The following is a 16,763-nucleotide window of genomic DNA, read 5'->3' on the forward strand; positions in this document are numbered from 1 at the left end:
CCAGGGATATTGGCAGAGACATCTGTCAGGAAGACATAGTTCAAAGGGATGAGCATAGAACAGGCAGCTCTTTCTATATACATAGTAGGAACAAAGGCTACCTAGGTGTGCAAAGCAAAATATTTGATCAACTGAAGGTCTGACTACAAGGGAGATGCAAAACTGATATCCAGAAGGACAGTTGCATTAGTCCACTGCAGCAAAAGTCAACATAGAGTCTTACAACACCTCAAAGACTAACAAATTTATTGCATCATAAGCTTTTTGTGGAGTGGGATCCTCTTCATCAGATGCTGGGTTCTAATTCATTAAAGTTTGGAAAGTTTGTGCCAAAATAAATGTAGTAGGCTGCAATCTGGACCATGTTGACTCAGAAGTAAGTCCTACTGAAAGCACTGGTTTTATTCCCAGGTAAATGGAATTGGATTACAGCCTTAGAATATATATTTTATTTGAATTAATTTTATAATGAAATGATTTTAGAATGTTGTATTATTTTATTGTTGTTAGCTGCCCTGAGCCCGGCTTCGGCTGGGCAGGCCAGGATATAAATAAAATTTATTATTATTATTAATTTATTATAGTTTATAAAGTGCAACTGAACTCCTCGGTTGTTGCTTTTTGCTGCATTTAAATACAAAAAAACCTCTGAAAAACAAAGTCTGAGAAATGCAACTGTATTGTTCACCCTAAGCTACTGTATCCAGGTGATGTTGTTCCATACACAATAATCTGCATTGACATATTCCCTGTGCTGAGAATGAAAGTCATGTTAGCCAAACCCTCGATATGTGTGGCAGCTTTGATCTGTCGCTCTGCAATTCCAGTGGCTCAAAAGCTCGTTCCCTGTGTGGGCCTGCCATGTCTCTCCAAGCCTCAAACTTATCTCCACAACGACCAGATTTTAACTTGGTCAGCCAGCAGTTTTTACCAGAAACCATAATTCAGGTCAGCTTCATACCTAATTTGAGCTCTCTTAGGAAAACATGGTTTCAGACAGATTTGTCTCTTGGGATGGTGGAAATGAAATTCAAGGATTGTTGACCTCACACATTTGCAACTCGCCAGAAAACTCTCGCCAAGAAAACTGCCTGACTTGGCAGGCTGCAGTGAGGGAGGAAAGGGCAATTCTTTCTTCCAGAAGCAACCTATCAAAATGCTTGGCATTTGCAGGAGCAACCCCTGGGGCATAGGAAAAGGTGCTTTTTGCACACCCCTGGTGACGGGATGTTGAATTTATGTGTGGCCGACTGAACTGAGCGTCCTCAAGATATGCTTTGGAAATGTGAATTCCCAATGTACCAAGGGACATAGCCACAGGATGCAGGACAGCTTGGAGTCCACCATCACTAAGGCTAAAGAGCCCGAGTGATGCGGTGCTTAGAGTTCTAGAATGGTGGACGTTGTCTTCCATGGAGGGCCATAGCTTCCCTACACCTGGATTACTAGTGTTGAACTAGGACCTGGGAGACCTTGAGGAGGGGTTCAGACTTGGGACTTTCTGCATGCAAAGCATCTGATCTGCCATGGATCTGCTGGGGCCTTTCCCTATTCAAAGGAAGCAGCCTTATACTAAATCAGGCCACTGGTCCATCTAGCTCAGTATTTACACTGATGGGCAGTGGCTCTCCAGGGTCCTAGGCAGAGGAGTGCCCAAGCCCTATCTGGAGATCCCAGTAACTGAGCCTGGGACCCTCTGCATTCAAAGCATATGTTCAATCAATGAGCTCTGGACTTCCCCTGGATCCCTAAGGTATAGGGCCAGTCCTCCCTGACCACATGCATCACCCTTGCCAGTCTAGTCTGACATCCTTCAAACCACAGTGCCTTACCCAACACAGTGCAGCCCTTATATAGGCACAGTGCTTATATAGGCACACAGTGAAAACCTTAGTTTATGCTTGCCAATCTCTGCAGCTGGAAGTAGCATCTCTGTGCTCCTGTTGCTCGCACATAGGGCAAAAAAGGTGGGCGCAATATTTTAAAGCAGCAGTGCCGGTTTGGGCGAACTCACAATTTTGGGTGCAAACACACAATCCTCCTTTACATGGAGAATAGGGCTACCAATGACCACTAGCCAGGATGGCTATGCTCTGCCTCCACAGTTGGGCACAGTCATGCTTCTGAGTACTAGTTGCTGGAAATCACAGGAGGGGAGGATGCTCTTGTACCTGAGTCCTGCTTGCAGGTTTCTCACATGTATCTGGTTGGTCACTGTGAAAACAGGATGCTGGACTAGATGGACCACTGGCCTGATGCAGCTGGGCTTTTCTTAAGTTAGCCTTTTCTCAGGGCAAGCTCTCAAACACAGCTCCACAAGTTTGCAGTGTGGTTCACCTAAAATTGTGGGGCAACCTTGCTGGGGCAAAGCCACTTGGCTAGGTCCTGTGCTGTCTCTCCCCCCCCTTCCCTGGAATAGCATTGTGACTATTTTTAAAAAATATATGTTTTCAGCCTTTTTAAAAATAAGACTGAGTGTATAGGCAGACATGTGCCCCAAGTCAGACTTGCACCACAGGTGAAGAATCTGCTGAACTTCCAGAAAACACCCAGTCACTGTTCTCAAAGCAGATCCCTGCCTAGATAAGATAAGATGACTGGGATGAAAGCTTAGCATAAGGTTATTTTGCCTGGCAAATCCCCAAGTGAGAGATAGAAAGGGGGGGTGTTGCATCCTCTGAGGATCAAAATTCAGCACATCATGTTTCCCTCTCTTTGCATTTGAAGTCCATGGGCCAGAGAGGCAGTCAGGATGCTTGATAAGCAAAAGTGCTGTTGAGATGCTGTGAAATAGTTTGGTTATTCTTGGTTCCTGCCCCCCTCCCAGTGGACAGCTTGATGATGGTAATAAAAGTCTTTAGTGAATAACAACAACCCTCTTTTATTGGTCTTTACATTCCTTCTTAATCTGCTGTAATACGCCTAAGAATGGAACATTGAGTGTGGTTTGCTAGACCTGCTTGGACTCTGGTTGGCTTGTGACAGGGGTGCCCCCTCCCTCCCTTCTACAAAGTTATATATGAAAATTGAAATCAAAAGCCCAGTGAATGCTCTGTAGCCAACCTGTTTTCTAAACAAAATAGAATTAGTTTCTAGAAACCAGTAATTCCCCCTACAGAATGTGGGACCCACAACAAAACAATGGCTGTGTCCTCACCTTCCTAAGATGAGTGTTTCTGATCAGAGCTGTATGTATACAGTACAGGGTTTTATGGGGTGTTAGGAGAGGATTAATACCTCTGTCGGAGGACACATCATGTTCCTTCAGGGGTAGTTTGTCCACCTTGGGTCCCCACCCTGCACTCAGCTCTCACCTGTGGCTGCTAGAAGCTGTCAGCAGGCGACAGCGGCCACACCCGGAAACAGCTTCAACTGGCCAGCTAAACCAGGTGAGGGTAGCCAATGGATCTCAAACCCTCAGTGATTTAGGGACTTCCCCTGCATGTGAAGACAGGTTCCTGCCGATTGAGCAGACAAGACCAATAGTGAGTCCACTGTTGAAGAAGTTGGTTTCTGCACGTACTGTAGAGGGAAGTAATGGGCAATGAAACTCATAAACCTGGGGAGGTAGCTCATCTAGGAAAAGGGAAACTGGTCCTAAACCTCTTCTGCCTTGCAGGATATTTTTGGGATAAGAAGAGGCTAAGGAGTAAACCCTACACCAGGGGTCTGCAACCCGCGGCTCCGGAGCCGCATGTGGCTCTTTTACACCTTTGCCGCAGCTCCGGGGCGGATACTAGCGAGGGGAGGAGGCGCATTGTGCGCCCCGACACTCCCCACTGTGGCGGGCGCTGTACTGGCTGTGACGTTGCATGGGGGCAGTGCGTGCGTTAGTCACGCACCGTCCCGACATCACCTTCCTGCCCGCTGTCAGATTGCGGCTCCAGAGATATATTTGCTTTAAATGTTGCAATGGTTTTGCGGCTCCCAGGGTTTTTTGCCTTCGGAAACGGGTCCAAGTGGCTCTTTTTGTCTTAAAGGTTGCAGACCCCTGCCCTACACAAATCCAGAGTGGAGGCCTTGTACGCCTCCTTGTGGCAACTCCTGCAGGCACATTGGTGCCTAATGTATTGCTCTGCTTTTCTTTGGACCACATCAGTGAGGCCAAGAGGGGGTTCTTGTTGCCTTGGCAGCCCAGGACCTCCACACACTGCCCAGGCTTGTGCCCCAGGGAGGTCACTGGTGCTGCTAATGCAGTGGTTTGACCTCACTCCCAGAGGTGCACTCTGATGTCTTTCAGGATAGATGGATGCAAAGACATGTTCAGGATTCCAGCTAGCTAGTTCCCCCTGCTCAGGGCATTCCATCTCCAGTCTCCCAATTTTCTTTCCCAGACAAACACAAAACATTCCACGGCTCTGGGAAAAGCTGTTTTCACTGGGCTACTCCTGAAACATCTGGAGAACACCATATTGGCTACCCTGTCTCACTCAAAGCCTTACTTGGTAATGCTGATGATTGAATACATGTGCAAAGCATGTTCTCTACTCATCTTCTCAAATTACTTGCAGAATTACACGTACTCAGAGGAGGCTTCCCCTTGCAACCCTGCTTGAATCACTGTTCTGGTTTTGTCTCCTTCTAATCAGGAGACATCCTTAGAACAGTTGCATGGGTCCTGAAATGTAAGAAGGAAGTAAGGTTTTCAGTGTAAACCTTTCACAGGTGTTAAAGAGAAGGCTGCCTCGGGTTCAGAAGAAAAGCATTCCAGAAGCTTGGTGATGGCACAGGGGAACTGTTCTAGTCAGTGGTTCCCAAACTTTCTTGGGAATGTTTTCCCCCTTAGTTCCATAAACTCATCCCCAGTGGCCCCTACCTTGTATTATTCAGAACAGTGATTTGCTTGACCCCCTAAAGAAGATAATAGCCCAATGAAATTCAAAACAATAACAATTAATTACACATTTATTTAAAATCTCATTAAAACTATTTAGTTTGATTAATTTATCCACCTCTCCCTTGCCTCTTAGTGCCCCTCTAGGTAATCCTGCTGAAGGTGGAACCTCTCCCATTGGGAACCACTTTTCTAGTTCTTCCCCCCTGACATCAAGTTGTAATACCCTAAGCAGCTCACAGTTGTTTCATCCTATTTCTGCATCCATCTGATGGAATTGCAAGATGGGAAGTGGTTGGGGAAATTCGTACAATGGATGAGGCCTGCGACAGGATGTCGTGCACTTGCCTGCTGATCCTCCAGTGAGCATGCTCCCTTCCCTGTCCCTAGGGGGAAACCACTAATCCAAGAAACAGATGCCTTCCCACTATTTCTCTAGAGGTCAATTTATGATGAATGAAAAGACTTGTTGCAATAAACACAGAAGGCAATTTTTAATGGTGGTGTTTTTGTAGCAGTGTTGAGCAAAAATGCCCAAGGAGATTTGAGGTTTTGCCTTAAAACAATTCCTTCCTTTTCCTTTTTTGTTTCTGTTCCTGGAAAAACAAGTCAGTAAAAAATTAATTATCCATTGTATAGATGTCTCACTTAACAGGGCTGCATTTGCAAATATCCAGCCTTAATATCTATAGCTGCTGGATACAGTTATCTCAGCAAGCAACTAGACTGGCTTGTGCCCTCATCTAGGGCAGCAGGTTTGGGGAAACTTTGGGCCCTTGCATGCTGCTGAATGATATCTCCCATCTTCCTTGGCCATTGACCTTGTTTGGTGGGGTTGATGGGAATTGTAGTTCCGTAACCTCTGGACAGTCAAAGGTTCCCCCCACCTTATCCAGGGGCATGGTCTGAAGACATCTGCTGCAGGAATCTTGCAGAATATAAGGAGTTTTGGGTCTGGTCAGTGCCTAGATAAAAGACCTCCTAGAAACTGTGCATACCACCTTGAATACTTTTCTGAAAGAAAAGTATGATGATGCTACTACTAATGATAATCAATTAACAATGATATATATAATTATGAAAGAGCGGGAATAATTTGTTAATGAAAAGGTAGATGTTTCATGTATAAACATGAGGTGGTGAAATTCTATAGGTAAGGACTTCAACTCAGTAGTAAAGGACTTAAGAGGAGCCTCCTGGATCAGGCCATTGGCCCATCCATCTAGTCCAGCATCCTGTTCTCACAGTGACCAACCAGATGCCCGTGAGAAGCCTGCAAACTGGACCCAGGCACAAGAGCCCTCTCCCCTCCCGTGGTTTCCAGCAACTAGTATTCAGAAGCATTTCTGCCTCCAAACTGAGGCATCCCCTTCACACCAAGGAAGAAGGGGTGAGGGAAGATCTACTGCAGGAACAAGGAGGGAAGAAAGATTGACGGGAACTGCTGCCCATGTGGACGCTGCTGCCTGAGGTGGTTGCCTCACCTTGCTTTGTGGATGGGCCAGTAGCCTGGCAAGTAGCCATCAATAGCTCTCTCCTCCATGAATGCACCCAGTCCTCTTTTAAAGGTTGGTGGCCATCATTGCCTCCTGTTGGAGCGAGTTCCATAGTTTAGCTATGCACTGCCTAGAGGAGGACTTCCTTTTATGTATCCTGGATCTTCCAACATTCAGCTTCATTGACTGTCCGTGAGCTCTAGCATTATGAGAGAGAGAAACTGTTCTATATCTGCTTACTCCATGCCATGCATAATTTTATAATCTTCCATCATGCCACCTCTGACTCGTCTTTTCCCTAAATTAGAAAGTACCTCATTCTTCAGCCAAAAAGTCTCTCAAAGTGACATATGTGCAATCAAGTAAAACAAGACAGTTCTGCCTGCAGGCTTATAGTCTAAAAGCATGACATGCAAGGGGGAAGGGGCAGAGAGGGAAGGGAAGGGAAAGCAAATTCAGGTACCAGTTCTTAGATAGTATTATTATACTGACCAGCTGGCACAGAAGCTCACCAAATGCCAACTGTGCCATGTTAAAAGGACCAAACACTTAATCTTGTCATGCTTTGTTCAAAGCATCACAGTTTGCATAGCAACAAATGACTTCTTCTGTGATGGCTGATCATATGGAAAAACTTCAGTCCCTGTGTGACATGGACTTAACATGGTTATCAGTAAGCATCATTTCTTCTCTGCATTATTCTGAGTATCCTGAGTATCCAAAGTACACATTCCTCACTGAACAACAAATCTGGGCAGAAGACACGACCTGGTAAATACTGCTATCAGTATTGTAAATTTGAATGGAGTTTCTCTCCCAATTTTCATCAGTTTCAGCCAGCAAATACAACTTCTACAAATTGGAGGCCATAGACCAGTGGCCTTCAGCAGGTGGGTTGGTACCCATTACCCAGTCACAGACTGATTTTAACAGCAACACTACCACCATACAAATACACAGTAAAAAATTAAGCAATAGGTTCTGAAATGCTTGTTTGGGTTTAAAGTTAAAGGTCTGAAGAAGCTGAAGACTACTGTTCCAGAACAGCCACCCCAATCTGGTGCCCTACAGTTGTTTTATACTATAACTTCCATCAGCCCCAGCCTGAAACATCTGGAGATCACCAGATTAGGAACAGCTCTTCTACAGCCTCCCCCCCCCCCCCTTTAAGGGAAGGGGGAGAAAGCAAAACTTTCTGAACTCCAGGTCAATGGGTTTTGTGTGCATGCTTTTTTGGATCTTCTCCCATGTGACCAAATTTCAGTCCAACTCTTCATGTGTAAATCCTTCTTAATTGCATTCTGAATCTGGTCCATTAAACTTAATATCTCAAGAAGCTTTTGTGTCAGTGTTTCTTGGACTAAATTCCCCCTTAACAACCACATCACAGGATGAATTTCAAACCATACAGAGACCATATAACATTTTACTGCTGCAGTTTCAATAGGCAGGAACATTTTTTGGAAGTATCCAATTTAATAAGTCGGCTCCAGCTTGCTTTTTCCAGCCTCACCCCCACCTACCCCACAACTGCACCTTTTCATATATATCTATTATTTGCAGTATTTTGGAAGTGAGCCACGTAATCCTATTAGAAGTACTTGATTACACTGTGTGCCCTGTTTGTATCCAAAAGAGCCACTTGCAGTAAAGGTTTGCCTCCCGTCTGCCCTTTCTCCGGTTGTATTTTACCCTGCCCAAACAGGAGCCCAGTTGGAGTGAAGTCGATCCCAGGGACCCCCTGCTGTGTCTCAATTATTGTCCTTTTTTAAAGCTTTCAATTTATTACAGGAAAGCCTTTGGCTAAATTGGTTTGGGGAGGGAAAATATAATTAATTTGAAAGATAATCTGCTCTCACAATGGAAGGTTTCTTTGTGCTGAGTGTCTGGGAAAAGGTTGGGTTGAAGAAAGCACTCTGGACATCTTAGCTTCCTTCTTAATTGGGCACTTGCTGTTCTCTGAATATCTTGAGGTGTGATGAGGACTGGCTGTACTGGGAGACCAAGTCGTTTGCTGAATTCATGCAGTACAAACGGAAACTCATAACTACAGAACAACAAGACCATCCAGAGGCTGAATGGACAGACCTCCTTTTCAATTGATTTAATAGTACTTTTTTGTTTCAGATGTTAGGTGTGTTGATCTAGTTCAGCCTCTGCCAACCTGTGACCTTCCAGATGTTTTTGGATTCCGCCTCCTGTTAGTCCCAGCCCCAGCCTGGGAGTTGTAGTGCAGCAGCACCTAGAGGGCACCATGATGGGGAGGCTGAGCTACTAGGCAAGGCAGCATATCCAAAGGTATCACCCCATCAGCCAAGTGATGAAAGTAGAAACCTGTTTCTTTGGACACCTGGAGTAAATATCTCACACAGGAGGCATAATATAGGTTTTAAGGGGAACAAGAAATGCAACATGCAGGCTTTAAAACTGAATTTTACAGGTAGTTCTGGTAGAAAGAAACAGCAACAAAGAGGTGGAGAAGGGAAATTTCATAGAATCATAGAATAGATTGGAAGGAGATCCTGAGGGTCATCTGTTGGCATTGTGTAGCAGCTATTGCATGAGCAGCTAAAAGAGATCAGAGCTGAGATGGATAAGATAGTGAATGAAAATAGACCAGAGAAAGATGAGATGGAAAATGAGGTTAAAGAAAACACAGAACTTTTGGAGAATATTATTGATAAAGGACTGCCAGAACAGGGAGAGCAAAATGTTAAAGTTGGTGGCAATTGATGATAAAATTGTGAGGATCTTCACACAGGTGCTCTTGTGTGAATAAAGATGAAGGGTTTATTGTTTCTCAACATGGCAGAATGGTTGTTGAAGTTACTGGAGGTAAAGTTCTTGTGCTGGACTGGAGGGTGATTCTTGTTGACGTAACTTGATAATAACAATTGAGGAACCCATATTTTGTGTGGAAAGGAAAATGAATGGACTTGAGATGTTTGGGTCTGAAGGTTGGGGAAATATCACCTAACAGGTGGAGGAACAGCTGGATGTCATCCTGGAGTGAATAATTGGAATACTTTGAATAATCTTTTTATATGTATCTGACAAACAGAGAACCAGAAGCCCTTTTTCTTTCGCTTTTTGTTTTTTTCTGTTTTAATTCTTTTATTACTTTTATCTTTCTCTCTCTCTCTCTTTTGTTCCCCTTGCTGTGTGTGTGTGTCCTCTACTCTGGGTCATTGAAAGGATTGTATGCACATGAAGGTGATGGTTGGTTGATGAAGGACCCTGTGCGAGAGGCAGGGAAGGGAACTTCTCCCAGAGTGGGAGACTGGGAGAAGAAAGGGAAGCTCCCAGGTGAGAGCTAGGAGGGTCATGGGATTATAGAATCATAGAATTGTAGAGCTGGAAGGGACCCTGAGGATCATCGGGTCCAACCCTCTGCAAGGCAGGAATATATAACTGTCCCGTACAGGGATCGAACCTGCAACCTTGGCGTTATGACCATCACACTCTAACCAGTTGGGGCCACCCTCTTCTGTGTGAGACAAGGATTAAGATCCACCTTTCAGAGAAGGCTTTGAATTTTCTTCACTCTTCTTCTTCTTTTTTTAGATTAATATTTTTTTATTGCATTGTATGATAGAAAAGTTTCCCCAAAAAATTATTTGGAAAAAAAGAATTTTGTTTCATGTCATTTGAATCTATTGGCCTTTGGAACTCTCCTGACATCACACCTGTCGCCGGTCCTTCTTCACACCTTGATTGTTTTTGCATGGCTGAAATGTGTTCCTGAACTCTGTTAATATTGATTTATTTCATAAAATTTATTTGCAGCTTGATTGTAAAAAAAAAAATAAACAGCTCAAAAAACTCAAAACGATTTATGAAAAGAACAAAACAATATTTTTCCCCATAAAAGCAGTCAAAAACAGCTATTTAAGACAATAATTAAAATCAATGATAAGCTAAAACATGAGTGCTGCCCCATTAAAATATTGAGTTCTTACAAATACTGAATGGTTAATATGTGGCACTTGGACCAGGGCCAGTTTTATGGGTCAAAGTGGTCAACTGGGCATATATGGGATAAGGCATCTCAGGGAAGCTGGTCCCAAGTTGTGAAGGGCTTAGTATATACTATTAGTTAACGTTTTGAACTTGGCCAGGCAGAAAATTGGCAACCAGCACAAGTCTCTGAGCACAGGTGTTATATGCTGGCAAGGTCTCACCCCTGTCAGCAGTCGTGCTGCAGCATTCCACACTATCCGCAGCTTCTAGGTCCAAGTGCAAGGGAAGCCTCATGAGGAGCGCATTGCAATAATCCAGTCTTGAAGTCCTCAGAGCATTAACTACTGCCTGATACTAATGCCTCTTGCTTGTCTGGATAAAGGATAGAGAGGAGTTTTTGTGTAGAAAGCCTCTGCAGAAAGGTAGCATTTACTGCTTTTCCTGCAAGTTGCTCCACCCATTTTTGTGCCTGGCCCCGCCCACTTCTGGGAAGGCTGCCCAAAAGGGAAAGTGACCCTTGGGAGGAAAAAAATGTTACCACTCACTGGTCTCGAATCTAAAAGGACTTAACTGCACCTTGGCTTCTTTACTACCATTGATGCCCAGCTGGACCTTGCTTTTACCAGGTGCCGTTCTCACCTTCCTCTCCTCTCATCTCTCTTTTCCCATCTGCAGCCTGGGTTGGATCCTTGGGCATGGGGATGATATTCTTCTGCTCTCCTATCGTGAGCATCTTCACCGACCGGATCGGCTGCAGGACGACGGCTGCCTCGGGAGCAGCCATTGCCTTCATAGGGCTCTTCTCCAGTTCCTTCACCAAGTAAGTCTTCAGAACTTTGATCCTGCATCACTGTCCAGCATTAATGTCTGGTGTGAATTGTGCTTTAGGGCTCTTCTTATACTCTGTTACCAAACCAAGGCAACTGGTGTTTTAGCGAAGAAGAAGAAGAAGAAGAAGAAGAAGAAGAAGAAGAAGAAGAAGAAGAAGAAGGAGGAGGAGGAGGAGGAGGAGGAGGAGGAGGAGGAGGAGGAGGACCCAGATCCTGCACTGTGTTTTTCTCTTCCTGATTGTCACTTCAGATCAACTGCAGAGGTCCACTTTCATGGAGAATAATGGAAACTAGCCATGAGGGCTATAATAATAAGAATTTATTATTTCTACCCCACCCATCTGGCTCGGTTTTCCCAGCCACTCTGGACTGCTTTCAACAGAACATTAAAAACAGAATAAAACTTCAAATATTAAAAACTTCCCCAAAGAGGGCTATGCTCTGCCGTCCATGGTTGGAGGCAGTATCCTTCTGAATACCAGTTTCTGGAAACCACAGGACAGGAAACTGCCGTTGTGCTTGGGGCCTGCTTGCAGGTTTCCCACAAGAATCTGGTTAGCCACTGTGAGTACAGTGTTGGGGCTAGATGAGCCATTGGCCCAATCCAGCAGCTGTTTCTTATGGGATAATGCTAGAAAAAGCCAGTTTGTGGCATGCATCTTAGGTGGTCCACCCTGTGCATGCAAGCAACCATCTGAAGTGCCTGATTCTGTTGACACCTTCAGAGGGGCATGCATTTGCAGAATGTTGCACATTCAGGAAACTCGGAATTGAATTGAATTCAATTCAATTCAATTCAATTCAGGAAACTCATCCTAAGAAGGGGTGCAAGTTGAGGGGCCAGGAGAAAATATTGTCCTGTGTACCTGGCTCTAGCCAGCCTGAAACATGGAGCCTTCTTTTTATTTTAGAGACTTGCAAAGGGCACCTTTCTCCTCTTCTCCACCTCATCCAACCTCTTCCTACACCCCATCCACCCTTGGTGCTGTGCGGTATAGTACAAAATGGCTCAGGATCCAAGCTGTCTGCCTGATATTTGGGTTTATTGTTGCTACTAAGATGCAAGAGGAAAGGATATATTTCAACCTCATCACGTACACATTCCCTTCACAACCCTACTGCTCAACCCCAGGGTATTATTAGGCTCAGCCAGCCTAGTTCTCTCTTCCCCTTCTCCTCATTTACCCGACCCCAGCTGACTCTCAGTGTCCTTCAGCCATAAATGCAATTCTTAGGCTTGCACAGCCCGCCTAACTATAAATCCTTTGGTTGTTTCGATGAAGTCCTATTCAGAGCAAACCCACTGAAATGGGTCATGTCAGTCATGTCCGTTAACTTCTTTAATTTTATTGGTTTTTCACATAATGCAATAGAAGATTCAAAATGTAGAACAAAGAGAGAGGGGAAAAACCCAGATAAAATCCTGGAAGTAAATAAAATAGTATACCTAATAGGAGATAAGGTAACAAGAAAGGAGAGAGAATGCACATCAAATAAAGTGTCCCCATTATTTTCAATATAAGTATGATGTGTCCCAAGAAGGAAGGTAGCAAAGTTTGTTGTAATAGTTTGCATTGATGTAGGATATCTTTACTTCTACAGGGTTGGTTCTGCTTTTCCATTCTTAGCTCATACGTGAGTCCAGGATTTTAACGAAGCGGTTGGGCAAGTCATATGAATCCCATCTCCCCCAAATCAAAGGCAGCAGCAAAAACAGAACTTCCTGTCATTGACATTCAGTCTGAACCCAGAAGTTCCCTCTTTATGCAGTGAGGAGTTGCCTTTCTTACTTTTATGTCCTATGTTTTCAGAAGCTTGCTTGGCCATTTAGATATTCATTTTTTAAAAATTAATAAATCATATTTATGTATTTATTATTCCATGGAATTTATACTTGATTGTAAAAAAACAACGTCCCTCAAATCAGTTTACAAAAAGATAAAACAATAAAATTATCACTAAGAGGGGGAAATAACAATTTAAGACTTTTGAAAGGTTAAAATAACAATAGACTAAACACAGATTAAGGAACGTGGGTGGCGCTGTGGTCTAAACCACAGAGCCTAGGGCTTGCTGATCAGAAGGTCGGTGGTTTGAATCCCCATGGCGGGGTGAGCTCCCGTTGTTCGGTCCCAGCTCCTGCCAACCTAGCAGTTCGAAAGCACGTCAAAATGCAAGTAGATAAATAGGTACCACTCCGGCGGGAAGGTAAATGGCATTTCCATGTGCTGCTCTGGTTCGCCAGAAGTGGCTTAGTCATGCTGGCCACATGACCCAGAAGCTGTACGCCAGCTCCCTCGGCCAATAAAGCGAGATGAGCGCCGCAACCCCAGAGTCGGTCATGACTGGACCTAATGGTCAGGGGTCCCTTTACCTTTAAACACAGATTAAAACTCGCACCGGCTTTCTAAACATCTGGGTAGGCTTGTCTAAACAAAAATGTTTTTAGCAGGCGCCGAAAATAGTACAGTGCCTGCCTGGTATCAATAGGCAGGGAGTTCCAAAGTGTAGGTGCTGCCACACTAAACGATGGAGTTCATACAAATGTGGGTTTGTATTGGGCACCTGAAATAGTGCCAATACCACATATGGGAGTGGTTGGGTGGACGTTCATGGGGTAAGGTGATCTCACAGATAAACTGGCCTCAAGTTGGTAGGGGCTTTATATGCTGATAGTAACATCTTGAACTTGGCCTGGTAACAGATTGGCAGCCAGTGCAGATCTCTAAGCACAGGTGCTGTATACTGACAAGGCCTCAATTCCTGTCAGCAGTTGTGCTGCAGCATTCTGCACTAACTGCAGCTTCTAGATCAAGCACAAGGGAAGCCCCACTTAAAACACCTTGCAGTAATCTTGTCTCCAAATAATATTCTCTTGCTATAGAAAATTAAATCTGCATGCTTAGGGAGTCCTCTGAGTATGCAGAAACTTCCAGTCAGCCTTGTTTTGCTTTGAAATTAACAAGCATTCAGCCACCTATGTTCAAATGTTTAGTGGCATAAAATTTTTCCCATGCCTTTTAGAGCATGTCAACCACTGTGGTGCTGCTCTTAAGATGTTGTGACCTATAACTCTCATTGTCCTTGGCCACTGACCATGCTGGTTGAAGATGATGACTGTGGTAGTCCAAAACATTTAGAGAGGACCATCACGGTGGTTACCCTGGTTTAAGCTTTTAGTGCCGGTTGAATGCTAGAGGGACTTGGGCCCAACATCAAGTTCGGCTGAAGCAGGATCAGCATCTTCTGAAAGCCTCTTGGGTCCTTTCAGGGATTGCCCACACTTGACGTATCCTCTGCCCAGAAAGCAGGGGTCCAAGTGGTTTCCTCCTTCCCCGCTCCTTTCCCAGGGAAAACCTGCTCTTCAGTGCTCAATCAGAGCAAATGTCAATCTGGAGAAAACCTGAATTGCCAATAATAGCCATCTGCCTACTTGGAAATAGACCATCTTCTCTGAAGTATAGCCCAGATGGCCACATCCTTAAGCTTTCAAAAGAAGATTTTTTTTCTGCCACACTAAAGTCATTAATAACTGCTAAACGCAACATTAACATTAAAAAACAGAGGAGGTTCATGTTTTTATGTAAGCCAGAACACAATGACAAATGGCCCTTGCAAGCTTTGCTTGGCTATGCATACTAAAAGGAAACATCAGGATATTAAATGGGTTTTTAGCGAAGAATGCATTCTTGCCATAAAATACTTATTTTCCCCTCAGCAATGTGCTGTTCCGACCGAAACACAGAGTTCTTTTTCTGTTTATTTTTAGGGTTTCAAAATGTCTGAGGCTTTCATGCTTGCTGCAAGTTGCAGGTTAGATTTTCAACAGATTTACAGGCCAGCACAATTGAAACCATTCAGTCTTCCTCTATCTTTGAAGCATCATTGGGCGGCCAAGAATTCCATTCCATTTGTCCTTTATAACCTGTAACTCCTCCAGCCAAGCTTCAAATTATAGGCCATGACCAGAATCCTCAAGTTTAAAAAACACAACGCCATAAACTGCTGGAAAATAATGGAAATAAATCATGTTGTTATGACTTAAGATTGGGGATGGGAATACCACTTTTATGTAACATTGTAAAGTATCTTAAAATCTCTGGATACAATCCAGCCATAATTAGGCACTGTTAAGAGATTATGTAAATGTTGACTTCATTGTATTGGCTTGTATTAAATTCAGATTTCATTTTCAACTCCACTCACTTCAAGCAAGAGAGCTAAGCACTTATTGTAAACAAGTGGTATTTTTTTAAAAAGAATAAAAAAATAAAGACATGTTTAAAGTGTCCCACTGAAATCATTAAGACTAAAATGCCACAGCTTTGGCTGGATCCCACCCAGTATTCAGCTCCAGAAGAGAAACCAGGCAAGATATTGCCCAACTAAAGCCTTAAAAGTACAGTCATACCTTGGTTTTCGAACAGCCTAGTTCTCAAACGTTTTGGCTCCCGAACGATTGAAACCCAGAAGTGACTGTTCTGGTTTTCAAGCGTTCTTTCGGAAGCCAAACATCCGATGGGACTTCCACAGCTTCCGATTGACTGCAGGAGCTTCCTGCAGCCAATCAGAAGCCATGCTTTGGAAGTCGAATGGACTTACGGATCAGATTCCATTTGACTTCCAAGGTACGACATTGGAGAGATAATCGAAACATGAGGGCAAGGCAGGAGGACTCCTCCACACTGCTGTCATTACTGCAGCTGCCTTCTGCAACATGTTCTTGACACAATAGTGCATTAATGGTGGATTTGTTCTGCTTTATTACTTGTTCTGCAATGCTTCCACAATGCTACTGCATTATTACTATCAAGAGGGACCGGACCGCACCATGACAAAAGTGGGCCAAAAAAAAACCCCTCAGAATTTTTTATTTATTTATTGGGAAGTTTTAGAATGTGTACTGTTTGGCTACGAGGCAGTATGACTGGCCCAAAACATTTGCAGGCCAAACATCCTTAAAAGTCGGGGTTAATTTTTTCACACAGAAAGTTGCCTTATACCATTTCAGTTCATCTAGTCAAGTATTGTCTGGTCCTGATGGACAGCAGTTCTCCAATGCCTCTAGAAGGGTCTGTTTCAGCCCTGTCACATGAGTGGTGGTCTTTTTGTAACTAAAGGTGCTAAGAATTGGACCTATTATTTATGTGTGTTGCTAACTCAGCTATAATACCTGTTACTTGATACTCTTTGAGATGGCATGGAGTTATAAATGGATGACATGGAATAAGATGACACCTCAGCGTGCAGTACCACTTTCTGTACAATACTCTCCCAATTCTTGGTAGTTCCTCCACCCTCAGAAGCTTGAATGTGTTTGCATACCCTCCAACATTTCTCCAATGAAAATAGGGACGTGTTGTTGTTGTTGCTACTATTATTATACCCCACCCATCTGACTGGGTTGCCCCAGCCACTCTGGGAGACTTCCAACATATATAAAAACATGATAAAAAAATAAACACAAACAAACTGCCCTATGCGGAGTCGCCTTCAGGTATCTTCTAAAGGTTGTATAAGTTACTTATTCCCTTGGATCAGGGGTTGCATAACTCCAAACCCTCTAACATTTTCCCAGTGAAAATAGGGACGTCCTAAGGGAAAGCGGGACATTCCGGGATCAAATCAGAAGCGGAGAATCTT

At 43.9% G+C, this 16,763-nt stretch overlaps 1 protein-coding gene across 1 annotated transcript in view; it reads left to right on the forward strand.

The window, feature by feature from the left end:
- Positions 1–16,763, forward strand: part of SLC16A2 (solute carrier family 16 member 2) — a 106,162-nt gene that overhangs the window by 73,300 nt on the left and 16,099 nt on the right. Inside the window, exon 2 of the mRNA XM_083485224.1 lies at positions 10,966–11,110. Within this exon, the coding sequence (XP_083341350.1) occupies positions 10,966–11,110 (145 nt within the window). The remainder of the gene's footprint in view (positions 1–10,965; positions 11,111–16,763) is intronic.

Source organism: Podarcis liolepis (assembly GCF_965112155.1).
Source record: "Podarcis liolepis genome assembly, chromosome: Z".
In the NCBI taxonomy this organism is placed as follows: Eukaryota; Metazoa; Chordata; class Lepidosauria; order Squamata; family Lacertidae; genus Podarcis; species Podarcis liolepis.